Source organism: Ailuropoda melanoleuca, chromosome 1 (assembly GCF_002007445.2).
Source record: "Ailuropoda melanoleuca isolate Jingjing chromosome 1, ASM200744v2, whole genome shotgun sequence".
Lineage (NCBI taxonomy): Eukaryota > Metazoa > Chordata > Mammalia > Carnivora > Ursidae > Ailuropoda > Ailuropoda melanoleuca.
The window spans coordinates 145,648,184-145,671,114 of record NC_048218.1 but is presented as its reverse complement, the minus strand read 5'-3'; the positions used below and the strand labels follow the sequence as shown (position 1 = coordinate 145,671,114).

Genomic DNA, 22,931 nt, shown 5'->3' with positions numbered 1-22,931 from the left:
CACTGATCTTAAGAAAGCTCATAGTTCAGTGGAAGATGGAAACAATTAACAAATAAATACAACAAAAGACCTTTACATTGTATTCGGATGCTGAATTTTTTGGTGTTGATTGAAGTTATTGTAAGAATAGTTTCATGACTATATCATGATGCATTATTAAACCAGATAGAATGGTTAAAGTTATTCAAGCATCTGAGTCCACTGTTAAATGGCAAATAAAAATAGGTGGACTGTTCAAACTGTTAAAATCATTGCTTTTAACACAACGATTTCTAACAGACTCAATTACAATCAATGTGAGACAGAAAAAATATGGGACTAAAAGGTATCTGAATCATTCCTCTCATGACATGGGTTTTCTTTAAGGTAAAATTGGGGAATTAAACAGGGGATCTGTAGCATTCTCCTCAGGCCTGATTTCTATGACTTAAACCAGATTTTCTTGTTGCCCTTCTTTCTCATTTCCCCACACATGGACTTTGATTCTAAAAAGAACATAAAGACTGCTTATTTTTTTTTAAAAAAAGTGGGATATTTATTTAATCACTATTCCGTGCGGCGCTGGCCTCGTACCTTCCACGGCTTCTGGAGCCTTGACACACACCTTCATGTCTAAATAAGATTTCTGGACACTTTCTGGACAATTCTTCCTATCTTTCAGTCTCTATTTTCCCTCTAGATATATTCAAGTTCATTAATCATTTCTATCCTTACTAGGTTTTGGAGGGTTTTTTGTTTTGTTTTATTTTGTTTTGTTTGGGGGGGGGGTTCTTACTTGTTTGACATTATTACTGGAAGCGCAAATTGGAAAGATTGTATTTAGAAATTTTGGGACTGATGGTTAGATGCTTGTCCAAAAGGGTGGAAAAGCATGAAATGCAGGTTGAGGTGTTTGAAGTGATCAGGAAAGCAAGTAGAGCCATGTCAGTCAGAGTTTCCAGAGCTACATTCCAAGGAATACTGTTCTCTCAGTACACTTGGATAAAAATGAGTCCCATGTCCAGATAAATTTGAGGATCTCTGCATGCCATAAATCCAGCCCGTTTCTGAAGAGTAAGTTAAAAGGGCCTCCGTGCTAAAGATACTTGTTCACTTTAACTCTTTCAGTATCTTTTTAAATCATAGAACTCCTCCCACCATTAAAAAATGCCTGTTTAAATTCCTCAAAACACAAACATTGTTATATGTTGTAGTAAGAGGAGATGGTACAATGAAAGGTTTTAGGAAAATTACCTAGGAGGATTATGTAGGAAGAGTGAACATGGAAAGGCACCAACCTCAGAGAAATAGGTAATAATTTTGTCACAAACTTGGCAAAGAAGACATGGTCGTTCCCTGCTCTTAAGGAACTATTTCTCCAAACAGACAGACTTTTAAGAGATGGGGAAGGGCATTGTTAGAGAAGATCATGGCTGTTCTAATTCATTACAGATCTAGGTTAACACAAAATACTGTAAAAAAGAAGAAACAAGCTCACACGCATGCAGATACTCACAGATACTTCACACTTCATTTTAATGGTTCATGGATTGCTAAATTAAAGGAATGGGCTTAATAGCAAAAGAATTAAAAACTTACTGATTTACTGATCTTTGCAAAAGGAGGGTAACTGAGGGAGAGAAAAATCAAACAATCAGGCATAAATTAAGTTACATAGATGGGTGGAAGCCAAGAGTCTCAAGTATAACCTTCCTGGGTTGGTGACCCATTACACCTCTTAACACAGCTGGGTCTGGCAGAGTGGTAGAGGGGAGATCTGGTTTAAAAGTTAAATTTTTAATCATTAAGGAAGGTCCTAAGTGAGGAGGAAACTGACAACTTATAAGAGACTTCTTCTTACTTTTGACTTGGGCTTAGTTCAAGCCAATGAACCAGGGGACAGGAGAGAACACTATTTCACTCTACCGCCAATTCCACAACATTCCTCTCCAGAAACTTCCACAGAGCTGGTGAGCTTCCAGTAGTAAACACTGAGGTCTATTTCCCCAGAATTTATGGGAGGGCCTGTTACTCTCCTTTGGAAGAGAAAATAAGAGTTTTCAAAGATTAATTATATTTATTTTTCCTCTACAAAACTTTTATTTATTCCTTACAAAGTACTAGAAGAATGAGAACATTCTCCCAATTTTTATTGTCCCAAGTTGATAAAGTAGTAATTTGTCATAATGGTCCAATTCTACTTGTTCCATATGGAGTGTAACACTGGCAAACTAACACATATCAGACACAGGATAAAGATGAACAAAGTAATATCCTACTCTGAGAAAAAGTGTATAAATACGTACTACACAGTCAACCAAGTTAAAAGAAACACGTAGAAATTGTAAAAGTAATTGGCATTAGAATAGACTAAGAAAAAAATCCTTACATGTGCTTTCTTTAGACCTAGGACAAATGATAGTTTCTCCATCTTCTTGTCCTGCCATATTTAAGTCCTCTTTGAGAAGTCAGGATATGGTGGGGCAGGGACAGGAAAACTAATGGGGTTCTGATAAGGATTAGAAGCACTAGTGACACGAGTTTCTTGGAACTGAGTAGGATGAGGAAGAGAGAATATATCTTAGGCTCAAAAACTTAAAAGCAATTATAAATGGATAAAAGGAAAAGTCTGATTGAAGATACAATGGAAGAACAAGCAAACGTACAGCTAGCAGAAAGGTCAGATGAGACAATTCTGCAACAATCCATTCAAGATGGCATCCTGCGGCAGCATATTTACAAAAATACACTTAGAATTATGTGCTGTCACTGGTACCATGCCAGTCATGTGGAAGTATTCAGTTGGATGCAGCTTCTACTATTATTATGATTATTATCATTGTAGTCTTTCTGATCATGGTTGGGCTTCATCTGCATATTTAAGTGTAGTGGAGAATTGGGAGGGAAGTCTCAGGAAAGGATGCAAATGTAAACATTCTGGTCAATCGAGACGCTACTCCTGAGTGTGGTAGAATTGAAGAGTGTGCATTAATGGTCTAATCAAGTAATGTTAAGATAGGAGGGGCTATAGGATGTGCGGAGAGGTTCATGTGGAACCCCGTATTGCTGGTAATCTGAGGAGGCAGTCATCCCATGTAGCACAGGACGTTTACGCTATGGGTCAGAATCCTGAGGGGGCGGGGACATGTCCTTAGTGCCCTGTCTCATGCTGCACGACATTAAGCCACAGGTGATGAGTCCCTGCTTTACCGTAAGCTATGATTCTTATCATCTTCAGAAGAAAGTCTATTCTCCAACCATGGCATCACAGACTGTCTTTCACCATCTGGTCCCTTTTTGCCCCCAGAGGCCCCCTTTTATTCTTCCCTTCTGATCACCTTCACCCAATGCTCCAGCCCGACTAAGCCAGTTTAATATCCAAATAACAACAATATTAACAATAACTATATTTAATAGCAATGATTGCATTGCTACTTCTTTCACGGTGCTTCCTGGTGTCTGCCTCGCACTGTTCTGAGAGCTTTATCCATCCCAACTCATTTAACCTTCACAGGTACCCCATGAGGTTGGTAGCGTTGTAGCGGCTGCTGGAGAGAGGAATAAACCGCAGCACAGACAGGGAGACTACTTTCCCTGAAGTTATGCAACCAGGGTGTCAACTATCCCATCCTTCTGTTTTTGAACACTCCGTTTCTTTTACTTGAAAGCCCTTCCCTGTGTCCCTTTACCGAACGAAGCCCTTCAAACCTCAGTTTGGATGGCACCTGCGTGGAGAAGATCTTCAGCACCTTTCCTTCTCTGTCCTCGCCCCACCAGCTGCAGGTTGAGTTAGGATTTTTTCTTATAAACTGTGACTTAGAGAGAGTCAAGCCCCCTTTTTTGGGGGGGACATCATATCCCACCAAGGACAGGCTTTGCCAGGGGTCTCTTGAGAAAGAGCACTCCCGCACGCACGGGGCTACGGCGCCCGAAAGAGGACTGTTAGCCTGTAGAAGAGCCTCTTCCCTCGCCCCTGGGATAAACAACCTTCCGAGTGCGAGAGAGGGCTAAGGACGCATACTCTGGTTGCCCAGCTCTCCAGATCATTCTTACAAACTAACTGGAATTCTACACATCTGCTTCGTAAGAAAAATATTTAGGAGGCCACTCTGCTCCTGGATGGTTGCCTTATTTTTTTTTCACAAAATTACAGTTTTTAAATATTTCCTAATAGGATTTTTAAAGCTTAACCTCAGTTTTCTAATTATTTTATTTCTAAATTATGGCTATGAATTTTATGGCTCAAAACCACTGCTGACTAAATATTTGCTACAGTATGTCTTTAATATACATCTTTTAAAAACCCAGGGATTATTCATTCATGTATTAATTCGATGATTTATTAAGTGTCTACCAGGTGCCAAGCACTCTGCCAGGTACTGGGGATGCAGACAGAATAATGTGAGCTCGTGGTCTCACAGGGAAGGGTTGGAAACTCTATGTACACTAAATGCGACTCAGTGAGCAAGACAAAACTATTTTTATTATTGTATTATGTGTAATATGGCCATACTTAACATTTATTACAATACATAATCATTTTTGGTGGATTCATTTTAAAGGTAAAAAAACCACTGTTTTTCCTTAAAAACAAAATTTTTCCAAATTTTTTTATTCATAAAAAATTGAAATTATCATTCTTCCCTAGTAGCTAAGATGGAAAAAAACAATCAGGTAAGATTGTCATCTTACATTTAAACCCTGGCAGAGGATGTCAACGTGAAATAGGTAATATTTATTGATTTCACAGTAGTTGCTTAGAAATTGAAGATTATCTTTCTAATTTGTGCAAAGTCATCACCCTTCTCTCACTTAGAAAATTTTGTTTTCGGATGCTCCGTTTTGTTCAAAGACATTTTGTTAAAAGGGCTGAGAGATAGGTTAGCTGCTAGGATAGATTGTAGAGTGTCAAGATACATTTGAGGGATAGTCAGTGATTTCCATCAATCAAATGTGTGTCCTGAACGGTTCTTGGATGACAGCACCCCAGGGTGCTGCCCAGGAGCCATATGGAATGCCAACACATGGGTTAAGTCAGACCATCTGCCTGACCAGTCAACATAACAGAATTGAATTTTAGGGCCCCAAAGTTTTAACACAGAAAGGACTTGGAGGCTATGATCAATACAAGCAGAAGAAATTTGAGCCTTTTGAAGACTAAAGGAATAGACTGAGCTGGGAAATACATGAACAGTATCAAGAACCTAAATCCTTAGAAGCTGCACCAGGACCAAAATAAATATTAACCCAATGTTAAATTGGAATCCACTGAAACTTTCCAAACTGGATGCAATGATAAAAAGTCCAAAGACTCATAACTTGTCTAGCCACTAAGCTAAACTACAGTACAGAAAAAAAATTACCCAAAACCTCAGCAAACAGAAAAGCTGAGTGGAATAATGAATGTTTTAATCCAGCCAAGAGTTCATACTTCATTTCTAAGTATCAACTCTAGCATTTCTTGATGGATGGGAAGTTTAATGGGCTAAGATATAGTAAAAGGTAAGAGTTGGTACTCAATAGAATTTATTCAGGCAATGCATTTCTTATAATTATTTTTTAAAAGGATCATCAAAGATAGACTTTTAAGTATGCAGCTTTTTACTTTTCTCTTAAAAACAGCCTCATTGATACATTACAGAAGGATGTTCCAAGGGACTACTCAACATTATTGAAACAGCAAAGTCATGAAAGGAAATGAAAATGGCAAAATGCCCTTGGAACAGGCAAGAAGGATGGCAGACAATTTCTGAAGGAGGTGGTTTAGTGGTGATCATGGAGATACAAGAGATCGCAGGAGGTAAAACTTCAGTTTTGTGGAAAAAGGCAGAAGATAAACAGGATGGGAAAGGGACAGCAAAGTCAAGGGCAGGGTGTCTGTGCTTTGTTTTGTTTTTAAAAAGTTGGAGGGAAGGACAAGTGGGGCGTACAGAGAAGAGAGACAGATGATGGCTTATTGTGGAAATTCACATGGAAGATCTCCTAGGAGAGGCCTCCATGTGGATAGGTAGAGAACTCACACTCTCTCTATATCTTCCAGGCTCTACTCCTATATGCCCGTGAGGCCACGATGACTGTTTGTTCTTACATATTCATTTGGACTCTCCCATATATCGCCTATATGGTAACCAACCATAACAATACTATTTTCTACACATGGTTATATTTTTACTCTTTATCCGCTAAGACAAGGTGATTCTTTACTTCCCTTGGATGCAGTTAAAATACAATATGTTGATAATTAAGGTGATGAACAAAGCTCTTGTCACTATCAAAAATGGTTGTGTTACTATGCTTTTAAAAAAAAAGTACACTGTTAATAATTATGTCTTAAGTTCCTGACCCCCCCCCAAATAGAGCCTCTGTCACTAACATGCGTTACTTATTCTCTGTCACTAACATGTGTTACTTATTCTCTCTTAGTAAGTTAAGTATGATGATGAACACAGAAAGAGTCATGTTAGAATTTCAAGATTCTATAACACTGTTAGGTAGGTTAATTTTCCACCTACGGTCAATGTGGCTTGTTGGTCTTCATAAATCAAACCACACTTTTGGGAACCGTTTAGAAGCCCAGACCTCCAAAAATATACAATATTGTGTTCTTCCTTTAGCCTTTCCCAATTCAAAAATTCAGCCTGTGCAATCTTCATAGGAAATTTAAAGAAAACCCTATATAAAATTAACAGTAATATTAATTTTTCAAATCACAAAGAGAATTGGCAATGACTGCATTTTCTCCAAATATGCTTTTTCATTTAACTACAGTATTTCTGAAATCCTATGTACAGAAATTGTATGCCTTAGTCTTGATCTTTAAAATCATAGCTTCTCTCTAAAAGCGTATGAAGTGCTACTGTCTCATTGGCAATCACATTACTTATGCAGAGTGAGTGGATATGGACTTTGCTAAAGTCTTCAAGATTACATTCATTTTGCTCAGTGCGCTAATTGCAGGATAACATTCTCCCCTGGAATACAGATTTTCTGGCCTACTATTTTATCTTTGTGTTAGAAATATGAATTCTTGGTCAGTAGAATGTACAAAATGCACGTCTGTGTTGCCAAATTTTCCTGTTGTTTGGTTTGCCTTTAAGCTTGGTGGGGGGTATCTTTTTGAGCCACACTTATTTTTATGCACAAAGTATTATAGTGCAGCTACTTTTTAAATTTGACTCCTGACTAGTTCAAAGTCTTATTTCTTAGCATCAACTCTTTCTACCATTTGAAAGACTCTTCCTTGTGGGATTTAATTTGCCCTCTGCTATGTTCTGAACGTTTGTGTTCCCCCCAAATCCCTATGTTGAAATCCTAATCCCCCATGGGATGGTATCAGAAGGTGGGGCCTTTGGGAGGTGCTTAGGTCACGAGGGTGGCACCTCATGAATGGGGTTGGTGGCCTTATAAAGGAGACCTCACGATCTCCTGAGGCCCCTGCCATGTGCTGGCTATGGTAAGAAGGGGCTGGCTATGAACCAGGAAGAGGGACTTCACCAGAACGTGAGCATGCTGGCACCTGATCTTGGGATTCCCAGCCTCCGGAACAGAGTGAAACACACCGCTGCTGTTTAGAAACCACTCTGTGCTATTTTGTTATGGCAGTCCAAAAGGACTAAGACCTAATCTTGGTGCGAGGGTATCACTAACTCGATGATCAAGTAAGCCCCCACCATGACCTTTTTCATCCTCATTTAAATGATCAGATGACTCTGACACATGAGTTTAAAATAAAGATCACCAAGGTCACCATCATTGTCAGAAGAGTCCAAAAAATAATTACCCATCTTATTTTTCTCTCTGTTCTCCAACTATCTGAAAATTCTCATTGTCAACAAGAATGAAAAAAACCTAAGCCTTGATATCCAGTATTTTCTTTCCTTTTTTTAATTTCCAATATTTTCAAAACAATATTTATATTTTCACTTTTTTTATGAAGATAAAGGAGGTTACTTTCAGTCAGTCTTGTAAAAGGGACTAGTAGTTTTAGGAGATGCTGCTACCATTTCCTTTACATTTTATGCATGTTTAGATTTAGAAGAGGAGACAGACTCTAGCCGGTGTTGCCAAGAGTGTCAAGGAGAACCATTGCTCCTAGGACACCACCACCAAAGCTTATGATTAATTTGGGGTTTCAAATATATTCACAGTACACACCCCAGGCCAGAACAAGTAGGGTATTAATTATATCAGGAAACCTGACCGGGGGGTGGGACAATGATTTCCATTCTCCTGTCTGAATCCTGAACTAGCTCCCCCATTCCCTAACACAACCCTGATGAGAGAGGAGAGACACCTCAAAATCAGTGAACTGCCCCACCAGCTCTGTAGGTTGGGGAGTTTGAGACAGAACTTCACGTCGCTTTAGAGCATGGCTCTGCAAATTCTAGCAGCGTGGGGATCACTTGCAGGGCTTATGAAAACATAGATTGCTGGCCCCACTCCCAGAGTTTTTGATGCAGAATGTCTTGAGGGCAATGCAGATAATTTGCATTTCTAGTAAGTCCCAAGTAAAGCTGCCCATGATGATCGAGGGGCCACACTTCGAGAAGCCTTAATTTAGAATTTCAGGGAAGGAAAGGGGTAGATTCCCCACGCCTGAAGTTGTCGACCTGCTACAGTAAGTTGGGGACAGCTTTTTGCCTTTTTTTTTTTTTTTTTAAGAGAGAGAGCGCGGTGGGGAGGGGCAGAGGGTGAGGGAGAGAGAGAGAAACTTAAACAGGCTCCATGCCCAGCACAGAGCCCCATGTGACCCTGAGAGCATGACCTGAGCCGGAATCAAGACTCAAGACACTTAACCGACTGAGCCACGCAGGCCCCGTGTTGTGGACAGTTTTGAATGCCAGATTCAGAAGATTTGTGAGGACTTTAGACTAGAGTCCACAACGGCCACTTTACACAATTCCTGGCACTCTTGTTAAAACTCAGATATCACCTATGAAATGCATCTTTGATATTTAACCCCATCTGCTCCTCAAATTGGTGCCGTTCAGACATCCTCTGGAGTCAGTGGCCTGTCCCACCTCTTGCATGACCTGCAACGTCCCCCCCCCCAACATCCCACTTCCCGTTGCTGTCGGCAGATGAGCGAGCCTCTAACTCCACCAGAGAACAGGGAACTTCTCTCATTCTCTGCTCCCCCTCCCCCTTCCACGTAGCTGAACCCGTCCGTCCCATCTTTCTCCAGCCTTAGCAGTGTCCTGCCTCTTCTCTCCTCACCAACCCCACCCTGGCACCTGAGAGCATCTTTCTTAACTGTCAACCACTCACTGTCCACCTGTACTCTTCCCTGGCTCCTTCTCTTCAGGCCACAAACACGCTCAAGTCTCTCAGAAAGTATAATACCCAAACGCTTCATGGGCCTGGATTTCCCTGCTAGCCCCCGCTCCTGCAGTTCCAGCCTGACCTCAAAGAGTGGTCTTCCCTCCTCCCTCTGCAACCAGCCTCAGTCTGCGCTGGGGCCAACGCCACCCTCTACTTGCTTGTCTGTCTGCATATCCCTTCTCTTCCTGCAGCCGCTGTCCTCTTCAATTCACATCGATTCTTATTTTCTTTTGGGATAAATGACTGACTATAGGCTGATCACTGCCACATCTAGATCTTTTTTTAAAAAGTCAGCTCTATACCCAATGTGGGGCTTGAACTCACAGCCACAAGATCTATTAGCTTTTTTAGCCTCACTCTTATCCCCGAGCTCCACTATTTTCAATCGCCTTTTAGGAATTTCCAGGGGCCTCAGCTGGAGCGTGCCCCAGACGACTACTTTTCTACCCCCGACCCCAGCCCTCCCCTCCTCTATTTCCTGTCTCCGTCACTGGCACCACCATTCTTCCCCTCGGATGCCTGAGGCAGAAATACCAGGATCACCATGGATTCTGCTCTCAAATCAAGTCCTCTGGTCACCAGGTCCCCTTGCTGGTTTCAGGCTTGTGTTCTCCTCCACAAGCTCACCGCGGCTGCCACTGCTGAAATTCTGGCTCTCACCCGGATGGTCAAACTAGCCTTCTGACTGGATGTCCTGTCTCTGGGCTTAGCATGCTAGCGTGGAAAAGATCATAGCTTTGGGGGTCACACTAATTTGGGTTCGAATTCCAGTTTCCCCAAGTTCTCACTGAGCCCGCCAGGCAAGTTACTTCAGCGCTTGCGTGCCTGCTTCTACAGAATGGGGTAACGCATCCACTCATGACTGTGAGGACTTACTGGACCATTTACCGTATGTAACAGATTGAGTGCAATGCCTGGCATGCAGTGTGACCTCGATAAATGGTGGGTTCCCACCCTCCCGCCAACCCTTGCGAATTCACCTTCCATAGAAAACTCCCCCAAATTCCATTTTGATTAGTTCGGTCCTAAAATGACTTGCCATCATTTATAAAATAAAGATAAATCTGCACAATCAAGTACAAACCTATCTTTCCAGCTCATCGCCTGCATTTCCTGAGTGGATCCTTGCCTTGCGGCCATTTCGATAAAAATGGCTTCTCCTTTGTTAATACATCAGCTGGAATGCAGCCCTGTCCTGTGCTTGCCAGGGAAATGACTCCAACAAGGTTTCTGCTTCAATGGGAAGCCTCCCCTGACCATGGTTTAATGATGAAATCTGGTGTGCTGGGGGTGGAGGGAGGGCAATGTAATGTGATTTAATCCTTTCTTCCTGCATGCTCTTCTCACTAGAATTTGTAAGAATTAGCATTCTGTTCAGAATTCTAGGCTCTTTTTTTTTTTAGTATCTCCCCTCCCCATTCTTGCTAAATTCTTAGAGCATTTTCCAGGAATTTCTATTAGTACTTATTTCACTTGAACCATCTACTCAGTGTCTCTGTTTCCCATTCCATGATGAGCTCCTCGGCCTTCATTTTCAGCCTTCTCATGGGAAGCTCCCTCTGCTGCCTGTCTCAGGGGAACCGTCCCTCTCCCATAAGCTCACCACCTCCCTTGCTGTCTTCTCAAGTAGAAACTGTGCATTACTGGCTATCCTGTTTCAGAAGACTGAAATAAAGTCTTTGCTCTCCAGGGTGTAGACACTCAGTAAAAAGTCCTCCTTCTTTTAAGCTCAGGCCATGTCTCTCTCATGCTTTCCCTCTTCTGACCTCTCTTCCTAATTTGCTGAAGACTTAACACCCTGGGCTCATGATCTCCTTTTCCATCCCAGTCTTGCCTCTATTCTGGCCCATTTTGAAGCCCACAGCCCCGAGAACCTTGACCTTTTGTTTCCAGGACCCCTCAGCTCCAGTGACCTTCATGTGGACTTGATTTCAGTGACAACATGACCACATCCTGGACCTTTGTTTGTTTGGTTGGTTTGGTTTGTTTTTATCACTTGGAATTATTTCAGTTGTGAATTACTAAATCCAAACAGCTCACTTTCTAACAATAATCTCTTATTTTACTAGTTCTCCTATTCAATTCCTTCCTTTATACCTATTCTTTGATCTTATAGAGGCTTCCAAACTCTTGCTCCCTTTACTTTCTCAGTCTGTTTTCATTTCCTTTCAGCCACAGCATAGAATCCTTAGCCTCTAACATCAAACATACTCTCATGCTTATTTCTGATCCTATGTTCGATTGTCCTGCCATCACATTCTGGGAAAGCTTTGGCCCTGGAGCCAATTACGTGTCCCCCTCATCCATATCTGTGCTGTTAAGTTCTCTTGGAGGAAGTTGGTCCTGAAGATTGATGCCACTAGTACATTCTGGTCTTCAACCCAGCAGGGTTTTCCAGACCCCCAGAGTCCATCTTTGCTTCCCGAATTAGCTCTTCCTCTTCTTTCCCATGACCAGCTGCAACCTGCTCCCTCCGGCCCCTCTGCGTCCCACTTAGCAGACTACTTATCTCCTGCTTCACTGAGAAAACAAGACCACATGAGACGTCCCTCTGCTTTCACTCACCAAACCTACACACTTGCATGTGTTTGTCCCCTTCCTTTCCTGTCCCTTTGTTACAACAGAAGATATGCCACTGCCCAAATTTATACGATACCCCTGCCTGCGCTATGCATCTCATCCACTCAAACATCTTCAGGAGCCTTTCTCTGTCTTATACTTGCCGTGTTTCTACTCTTCGCCTTTGCTGGCTATTAGACAACAGCAACTTCCTCAAGAGTCTCTACGATCTCAGAAAAAAAAATAGAAAAAGAAAAACTCTCTCTACTGCCCATCTTCCTCTCCTTCTAGTCAAACTTCTTTATTTTTCTTCAGTGCTTCCTTGCTTTCCACTCACTCCTTACCCCATTGTTTTTTGTGTCCCAGCTGCAACACACCAGTGGAACGGTACTTGCCATGGGCACAGTGAAGCTACCTAATACAATGGACGTACTGCAGTCCTGATGACACTTCCAAGGAGTACTCGGTACTCTTGGTCACGCCCTTCTCTTCTGTTTTGTTTTGCAGTTTTATATTATAGAAAATTTCCTTTTTTTTTAAAAAAAGATTTTTATTTCTTTACTTGAGAGAGAGAGCAGGCACAAGAAGGAAGAGGGGCACAGGAAGAGGGAGAAACAGAGTCCCCACTGAGCAGGAAGCCCGACATGGGGCTTGACCCCAGGACCCTGGGATCATGACCTGAGCTGAAGGCAGACGCTCAACCGACGGAGCCAATGTCAAACATATTCAGAAATAGAATAATATCAATATCCAGCGTCAATATTTATCAATACTTGCACAATCTAATTCATCTATGTCCACACGTTCTCCCTTCCCAGCTGATTATTTTGAAGCAAATCTCTGACATATGGTTTCTTCTGTAAAATTTCAGTGTGCATCTCTAAAAGGTAAAACCACTTAAAATGATCAAAATATAATTATCACACCTAAAAATAATAATTCATAAATATCATCAAATATCTAGTCAGTTTTCCCATTTCCTAGTAGCCCTCTAATTTTTTTAAAGGGTTGAGTGCCTGGGTCAGGATCTATATGGGATTCATATTTTAAGATTGGTTGAAATGTCTCAAGTACTGTTTCATTCTATTTTGTTTTAATATGTAGTTTCCACCTCCATTTCTTTTTTTTTTCTTTAAAAAAATTGGGGTTTTGTTATAGAAATGAGATCAGCTGTCCCATAGATTGCACCACAGCCTTGATTTGGCTGATTCCATTCCTGTAGTATTTAATATTTTGCATCTTTATCTCCTATTGCCACTAAATTCAGAGATCTGGTAGAGTGATGGGATTTGAATTTGATTTGGGGGACAAGCCCATTTCAAAAGGGGTATGGTATACTTCCATAACCATGAAAGTTGTTTTTATTTTTACAATGTTATCAGCAATAATCACTACCTAATATTCAAATCTTATCTTCCTATATTAGCTGGGATATTTCTACAAAGAAAAACATCCCCTCATCAATAATTTAAGTATCCCTGAAGTACAAATCATATAGAAAAGACAGAATAAATGATTCTTTCTGAGTAAATAATTGATTGATTCTTCCTTTTACTTATTAGTTTCCAAAATATTGAATTGGCTTTCATCATGTTCTCCAAAGATGACTAATGAGGTTTTTTCTCCTTTTTTCAGTATTATTATGAACTCACAGAAAGTAAGGAAGCTACCAAACACTACATATTTCTTGTCAAAGGTCCTAGAAGCCAAATTGAGAAAGCTTCTGCAGGCCAATGAATATCAATGAGGGTGAACTCATGAATCTATTACCCTTTGTCAAGAAATATGTAGTGTTTGGTAGCTTCCTTGCTTTCTGTTATGATGAAATATTCCAGGCTCATTTTACACATTTCCTGCTCCAGATCTAGAATCACTGATTTCCTCCAGGATCTCAGGTTTCTTTAAGTATAAGTGGTATTTAGAGAGCAAAAACTGGACACCACGAGTGTCACTGGTACTGGATTGGTCATTGTTTCTAGACCTTTTTATTGAATATGTATTTTTTAGATTTAAAGGTAACACATACCACAAATTCTTACTCATACATCCAACTTAAATTCAGGATTACTGCAGAGGTTTTATTCAATTCAATCACTGTATCTCCTTTCAACCCAACTGATATCACTCTTCAATGACACCAAATGCAGTCATTTATCTCACCATACAAACACAACAGTATCAGAGTAACAGTGACAGAACAACCACCAGCAACCTGAATACTAAAAGTAGTTGAAATTTTTTTTGTAGTTCTTTTTATCTTTAAAATATATCCCTTTTGAAATGTATAGTTAAAACATAAGATTTTAAAGTCAGAATCATTCCATACTGTAATGTTTTGCCTCCAATTTGAACCACACTAAGGTTGATTTGTTTCATGTTACTTCACATTTTTTTAAGATTTATTTATTTATTTTAGAGGCTGGGGAGGGGCAGAGCCACAGGGAGAGGAAGAGAATCTCAAGCAGACACCCCGCTGAGCATGGAGCCTGACACAGGGCTCCATCCCAGGACCCGAAGGTCATGACCTGAGCTGAAATCAAGAGTTGGATGCTTAACTGACTGAGCAATCCAGGTGCCCCACTTCACATTTTTTAGGTACCACTTTTAAAATTTCATTTTGTTTTGTAACTATGTAAAATATTTACATGGTTCCCAAAGCAAAGGTACAAAATATCTTATAAAAAGTATGGCTTTTCTTGGTTCTTTCAGCCTCCCGTCTCCTCGTAAGGAATAATTTTGTGTACCTGTGTCTATCTTTCCAACTTTTAAAAATACATTAATAAATATTAAACAATGACAACATACTAACTTACACTTTTCTCCACCTTGCTTTTCTCATTTAAAAATATACCCTAGACATCACTCCATAATAGTATAAAGAAATCTTCTGCATTTCTTCCTACACTTGAATCGTACTCTCTCATGTGGACGTGGGTTACTTTTGATTTGTCCAGAGCCCTAATGATGGACTCTTGGGTCCTTTCCAGTCTTCTGCTATTCAAGGTAGCCTTTCAATGAATCTCCTTCTACATATGTCTTTTTTCTTATTTTTGCTAGTATACCTTTGGCATAGATTCCTAGAAGCAGGAATTGCTCTGACAATGAGCAAATATGCATGATGAATTATTTTTATATACTGCCAAATTCCTCTCTCCAGCGTTGTGCTGTTTTTCACTGGCAGTTGCAGCCTGTGAGAATGGCTGGTTCTTTCAGTCTCATCCCAGACTATGTTGCTTTTGGATTTTTGTCAGTATGACAGTTGAAAAGAAATTTCTCACCTTGGTTTTAATTTGGATTTCTCTTACAGGTGAGGTTGTTTTTCATGCAGTTGAGACCAATTCTGTCTGTCCTCTTCCCACAGTCCCTCTCTCAAAAATTATAATCCCCTCCCCCATTTCTTAGGTTGGTACTTTTTAAATCTCCCTTTCTAGTTCATTTCTCCTGTTTATTTCCTAAATAGTCCTCTTTTTCTGGATCTACTCTTAACGTTTCTTTTAAAATCCACTCCTTGGACTGTAATAATGATTGCTATTCCTTTTTTTTTTTTTAAAGATCATTTATTTATTTGAGACAGAGAGAGAGAGAGAGAAAGCATGTATGGGGGGGAGGGGCAAAGGGAGAGGGAGCAGCAGACTCCCTGCTGAGGAGGGAGTCAGATGTGGGGCTCCATCCCAGGACACTGGGATCATGACCTGAGTCAAAGGCAGACGCTTAACTGACTGAGCCACCCAGGCACCCCAGTGATCACTATTCTGACTGGGACTGGGTATGTACCTGCAGCCCAGAGGACTCCCTCCACTTCTGTCTCACATCGCAAACTGTCGAATGGAGATCGTGAGTCGTGGGCCCCCACACCTTAAAGTTAACCTGCACAACGCTCTTCACCCACTGGCCTTTCCTCTTGTGCTCTCCAGGTAGTGAATGCAGTGATCGATTAGCTCAGTCTCCAGTGGCTCCAGCCATAACTTGCCTTAGTTCCTGATGACTCCCGGTCTCACCATTCTTGTATCAAATCATATCACCAACTTCTGTTGCTTTTCCTTCAAAAATGGTTCTCAAATCCATCTATTTCTCTCCATCCCAAACTACTGGTTTATACCACTGCCATTTATTCCCTGGCCTACTGCACCTTTCTTCCAGTGGCCTTTCCCTTTTTTTTTTTTTTTTTTCTCTCAAGCATGGTCAGAATTGCCTTTGAAAATACAATTAATGGAGTGCCATTTGCCAGCTTAAAAACCACCAAAGACTCAAAAAACGCCCCAAAACCCAAACCACCAAGTCCCAAGTCATATTTCCATAAGTATACATGTGTGTAAGTCAGTGCTATGGAGCTCTGCACAGTCAACACTAAAGTAGGGAGAGGGCGGGGATGGCAGCAGGAGGGGTGTGGCAGGCGGGGTGAAGGTTAGTAAAGAAGGACTTCCATTTTATCAGTATTTGAATTGCTGAAATTTTTAAAATTTAGAATGTTTTGAAGTATCACTTATATATTTTAAAATAAATAAAATGGACCTAGAAAGAGGCAGACTGGGTTCATCAACAGGCTCTGAAGAGTAAAATTGTCCCCTTTGCCTGTGTATTTAACAGAGAACTAAATTGAGACATTCTTACCTTTGTGGTCCACAGTTTGACGGTCCAGTCAAATGATGACGTGACAAACAGGTGTGAAAAGTCGATTGGGCCCACAGCCATGTGGCAGTTAATTCCAGTCACTGGCCCCTGGTGACCTTCGAAGACCTCCCCGATACCTGCTTTGCTGCAGGAAGACCACACAGGAGCAGAATTTCAGTGATCTTTGCAAAGCAGAGATTGCTTTTAAAAATAAAACAAACTTGTCTCCGCGTGATTACTTCTTCGTAATTTAGAAGGACAACCATAAACCACCAACACTGAAAGCACTTTCACAGTTTTCATGAGAGAAATAAGATGCTAGATAACTTTTGATGATTAAAAAATAAAATGGAGCAATGGGATCTTTTTAACCTTTGCAATTTAATACCAAATTTTGTCATTTAATCCTTTTTCGGGAGTTCCTCAAATCCTCTCATTGTTGATGCAGCACATCGATGGAAAACATACAGACTTTGTTTCATACTTTACTTAATAAGACTCCTCTCCTTAGGATAATATGTGGCACACATTCTATTTTAGCTCCTTCTGGGAACCCCGTTGGCTACAGAACTCCACACATCCTTGTATACCTACATTTATCTTTCCAAGGAAATTTCTTAAATGAAGTTGACGTATCTCAAAAGATAATACTTTGTGGAAACCCTTGCCACCACAATATGATATGCATAACTTAAATGTGATATTTAGAAAATAATGTTTTCACTGAAAGAAGAGAAGTTTTCAAGTCTACTGATTGTAACTTCCATAAGGGCTGGTGCCTTGTTTTTCTCGTTGCCAAGTGTTTGGCCTATAGTAAGTGCTCAATAAATATTTGTTGAAAGAAACCACAATGGAAAAGAGACAAACTTTGGCCTTTTTTCCTCCCCCCAAAAGATGCACATCTGAGAAACAGTGATACACGTTGTGAACGTTACCTAAGGACCTATGTCATTTATGTAACTAAGCTGGGATTATTTCCAGGCCCCTGGTATCACAGAGTAGTCTGCACACAACCTACCCAATTAAAAAATATACCCCAAATGCTGTATTTTAAAAATCCATGTGCATGAGGTTATCAATAAGAGAAATACTTAGGGATTGTGGAATCTAAATCTTATGTTGCTGAGCGTAAAATGAATTAAGTTATTAAAACATTTGGGCTTCTGGAACGCCAGTAAATGTCAATGTGCTGAGCAAGATTTGAAATCACGAGAAAATGCTGCAGCGTGTGCTCCCTGTAACAGGCACTCAAAAATTATGCCCAGTGAAACTGCTAACAGCAGTTCCACACATGATCATTTAAACTCTTCTAAAGAACACGAGGAACTGATCTTTGAAGTGGCCCCTGGTGAGACTCCACTTGCTCTTAACAGCATCCTGAAAGGGTTTATAGGGTGCAAAATGAGGACCTTATTTAATTTATGGAAGTGGATTTTCACCTTCCGTATGTTAGGTGAAAAATAGAATCCCCCCTCCCCCCCACCCCCTTAGCCCTATATGACCCATTTAAAATTACTGTGAAGCCAAATTCCTGCTTTCTTACAACTTTATTAAGATCTGTATTTTATATTTCAGATGGATGGGCCAATGCAAGAAGCAAAATCAAGCGCGTTGTAAAAAGATTTGTGGTTTTCACCTTAGGTACCCTTCTTTTGAACCACACTGCAAATTCTGATTGTGCTTGAAAACGGACAAGAGCCACAGAACAAAAATGTTCACCGTGTAAAACATTATTCACATTAGAAAAACTAAAAAAGAAAAAAAATCTGCAAGTTATCAATGAACGTGTTCCGTAGCCTTCACAGATAATTACGGTCCCGGATTAAGTCCATGGAAACTATATGCCTTGTTGGTTCTAATAAATGTGTAGATAAAGCTATGAGTCTGTATTTGGTCCCCTGCACTCTCTGTGCGTCTCTCGTGCCACTTATGACCTTCTACCCATACTGCAGATACGTGTACGTGTACATTGCCCGTCATCATCGCTCTCTCGCCGGCAGGAACCACATTTACACAGCGCCCGCATGCCAGGCAGCGCCTAGTGGGACACTTGGCTCCAAGTAGGTGTGCAGTGAATGTTCGCATGAAGGAACAACTTTATCAGGTCTTTTTATGCTTTCATAAAACTTTAATGCATGGTTTTAGCCAGTTTTATGGGCATAGCACTACGAGGCATCGCTTCCTACTCATCTTTAATCATGTGAGCGGGGAAATACTGCTTGTTTGTATGTGTAGAACAGTAGGCACATCGCGGCTCATGTTGTGTGAGTGGCAGAACCACAGAGCTGGGCTGTGGACGCTTATTACTTCTACAAATCACAAAAACACAGGAGTATAAAGTAAACTTGGAACAATTTCTGATTTCTTATTAAATCTAAACAGGCTGGGATGTGTACAAGAGATGAAAATCAACTGAATTAGAATTCCTAAGGTGACAGAAAATTAAGTACCAAAGTGAACACAGCAAACCTTTCAAAAGATGGTGAGGCTGTTCATTAAGTCTAGCGTGCAGTTTTACAATAATTCTAATTATTGGACTCTACTTTATTCCTGACGGTTTTCCAGGGGCATTCACCAATCTCCCAGTCAAGGCAGAATTCTTATCACTTGGAAATTTCAGGGTGGCTTGTATCTCTCTGATTGGGAGGAAGAGCCCCAAGGCATCTCTTTATATTATTTAGGTTATTATTATTATTTCTTGATTCCCCATATAGATTTGTAGCTCCTCACTTACTGTGTGTCAGGCCCTGGGCAGAAAATCAATGATGAAATGGAAAGAGTTTAATAAGAGAAAAATGGCAGATGAATGAATAGTTGAAATGAAATGTAATTAACGCTACTGTAGAAGCATATATACGAATATATAAAATAGCAAACCTATCTTTCAGCCTGTAGTCCAATGCCATTTATTTGACTTAAATTTTCTCTGTAGTACTTACCATCTCAAGCCAAATGTTTCCTTTGTTTATTATTGTCTTTAATCCTCAAGCAGAAAATGAACCCCACGTCTGTTTTGTTCCCTATTGCACCCTACTGCACCCTGATGATGTCACAGTGCTGGGCATGTGGTAGGTTCTCAGTAAGTATTCCTTGGAAACACGAATGAATAAAAGGAATGAAAATTCTATGAAACCATAGAGGAGGGAATGGTTTTCTCTGCTCAAGTGAGTCAGGAGAGGCTTCCATGTGGAAGGACCTCTGTGCTGGCTCTTGAAGGCTGAGGAGGAATGAACCAGGCCAAGAAGAGAGGAGAGGTGCCAGACCTGACGGGAGAAACAGAGGGTGGGGACTCATGGAGGTGTGGTGGGTAAGCCACGTCTGGGGATTGTTATCCCCCATGAGGGTGTGGCTGGAGCTTGGAAGTACAGGTAGTCATGGGTCTTATATGATACGCTAAGAAGCTTGGGCTTTTCTCCTCAAGGCAGTGTGAACCATCCAAGAATTACAATGGCTAACAACCAGAACAGATGGATCTCTAAGATAATGGGAACTTGAGGTGTGTTTGTATGTCTTCAGTTATGCCTTTCTTGTAACGCAAGGTGGTTCTAATCCAGAATGCGATAACAGACTTTCAGAAGTGAGAAACACATCATCGGTAAGAAAACACAAAATCACCTTCCATGACGACAGGCCGTGTAGACTGTACCTTCCTCACTGCCAACCACGAAGTTATTGACGTCTCCCGTCGGGAAAGCCATTCCGGTAACAGCCACAGGCTTGGACTTATTGTACACCAGCTCCATGCTCTCCTACCAAAACATGGCGTGGTTATGTTCCCTCTGTCAACTCCGCACCATGCCAAAGATAGCATGGAAAAATCATTTGGCTCAATCGTCTGTTTGCTTTTCACACAGCGTTACAAAAGACCCCGGCTGTGCCAGAAACCACGCTTTACTGCCCCTGACATTCATGCTTCTGTGTATCTCTGGTTTCAGGCCGGCTGGATCTCATCAGTGTGCTGCTGCTTCTTAAGTCAGGCAGAGATGACAGGTGAGAATTTTGAAACTAATGGTGCAGAAACTAAAGATAATACTGTAATGGTTACACTTGTCAGCCCCAAGCTTTAATAAAACACACAATACCCTTGTATTTACAAACATTTTCGAAATCAATTGTTCGTGAGAATACACGTGTATTAATATCAGATGTACTAAGCACATTTGTCAAAGCACGAGTTGTGTCCTCCATGGACTCAAACCAGAAAGTTGTCACTCAAGTCAGAAAAACCAGATTTCAACGGGGACATGATTTCAGGAAGGGCAGCCATTGGGTGCATAGGCTAGAAGCCTATGGGGAACGGTATTGAAGTAAATCTTTAAAACAGCAAATGAACGTCTCTATTTTATCTCAGGTTATTTTCAAAACCGGGAATCAAAGTGTATTTTAAGAGACATTCTGCTGAATTAAGTTTAAGACAGTGAAGAGTAATGAAGTGTAACTAACACCCCCAAATATCCCCCGAAGTAATTAAGAAAAAACTCATTCTAGGGGATCATGTTGTTATAGTTGCTAGGAAGTTTAGTCTTTTGCGCAAACAAATAAGCCAGGTTATCTTGGCAGAGAAGTCCAGACATTGGCGGCGCGTGCTAACAGTCCGGGTAGCTCAGATCATATGGTCATGTGACATGCTCACAGTGCCGGAGAGCCGCACGCAGAGTGAGTGCATCTGTGAGGGGACACTATGATGGTACGGAAGACTGGACCGTCCAGTGGGCTGCTCCGTCAGTCCAGTTAGCAGCAGGAAAGGTAGTCTCTCGGTCACCCACTTGGAACAGGGAGGGACCAGGGCGACTGCTGAACGCTCCTGGGTCTGCCTGGCATCCCTGACATCTCTGTACAGGGACGGGAGTCTGTGGGCATGCTAAAACTCATAAAAATGGTCTTGCAGCCCCTGTACAACTGGTTTTAACTTAAATAAATACACATTTAATTAGCCAAATGGGCAATTAAAAATTCCTAATTAGAGGGTTCGCTCTTTTATCTGTTTGTAATCTCATGCTTTTAAAAGCAAACAACATATTGCTGAGAATTTTAAGACAAAGCTATAAAATACCCACACACAACTCCCAACTTGTATAATGGTAAAGATCAATCAAAATAGATGAATGTAAACAGTTAGGAGTTTATTAGTTCTTCCCCACCCCAACCCCCGACCCCAGATTATAAAAAGAATTTACTTAGTCTTCATATTCTCTATATCTGTATTTTTGGAGACTTATGGGAGGTTCTTTACGGTTTCACATTTCCTTGTGTGTCTTGAAACTCTAATGTCTTCTAAAATTGTGAGCCAGACATTCTAGGGTCCTTATTCCAGGAAAGGGAATAGAATGTTAACATTGAGAATTACCTCCTAAATATCTTTATGATTTTCTTAATGTTACCTCACATTTTTGTCAAAGTCTCTAACACTAAACCCTTCTCTGTGTTTTTAGTTGGAGGACAATGAAATACTTTTTTCCCCACAGAGAAATGTGGACAGACTGCGTCTACGCCTGTGCGTGTGTGCGCACGTACACATCTTGTGTACACACGTATATTCCGCAAGCTGCATTTAGATGCCTCCCCCCCGTGGTCTCTGCCCCTTTGCTTCTTTGTTTGGTTTCCATTACTGTAATCAGTAGTGGTTTGGAAATTTTGGAACTTTTGTATTTTCAACTTCTCATTTGTTGAGCAAGGAATGGCAGGAGCCATCCTAACAAACATTCCAGAGGAGAAAACAGATGATTGGACACATTCTTCATACACACAGGCGGTCGTCTAGGCTACGGATGCAAGCAAGAGCTTGGATTTCTGTTTTGCGGGGATACCTTTCCTCCAAGGCAAGTGCCCATAAGGGATTGCTCTGTGGAGCTCCAACTTCGTTTGCATTTGTTAACAATGCTGTAGGGTAAGTACAATTCATACCACAGGCAACTTCTATAATTACTATGCTTTAAAATGGATTATTTCATTTTCACTTGAAACTGACCTAAGGATTAACGTATTACAATAATTACATGATTTGCGGTAAAGGAAATGGGTTTTGGCTTCAGGAGGAGACTGCTGAAAGCAGGCCCCACTCTTTCAAGTGCATCCATTGGTTTTAGCTCCTATAGGATGTGAGGGTTTGGCTTTTAGGAACTATGTTCCATTAGGCAGGTATCTCTTTTAACCAGGATGCTCTTCTGTGTAGGGGAAAACAAACCCACCTGTGGAGTTGAGAGCATGTCCAGGCTCCAGGAACACATTTTACCATCAGTAGAGACGGTGATGAGGTTATGAGCGTTCTGGGTCCCCACAACATTTACACAGTACACGGGATGCTGTGAAAACATAAACATGGGGGATCAGACGACGATCCAGGAGGAAATGCTTACATTGGAGTGTCAAACACGTTACTCTAAAACGAGGATTAAAGAGTGACATAATCCTACAATAATAGAAGCCTCAGGTCATTTGCCACTTTTGATTTGAACCTGATT

General features: G+C 41.0%; 1 protein-coding gene across 2 annotated transcripts in view; it reads right to left on the bottom strand.

Moving 5' to 3' along the window:
• The window catches only part of DYNC1I1 (dynein cytoplasmic 1 intermediate chain 1), a 293,984-nt gene that overhangs the window by 42,463 nt on the left and 228,590 nt on the right, over nt 1–22,931 (bottom strand). For both annotated transcript variants that reach the window (XM_034667979.1, XM_034667985.1), the window contains 3 exons: nt 22,659–22,772; nt 20,086–20,219; nt 16,471–16,615 (listed from right to left, as the gene is read on the bottom strand). In XM_034667979.1, the coding sequence (XP_034523870.1) occupies nt 16,471–16,615; nt 20,086–20,219; nt 22,659–22,772 (393 nt within the window). The remainder of the gene's footprint in view (nt 1–16,470; nt 16,616–20,085; nt 20,220–22,658; nt 22,773–22,931) is intronic.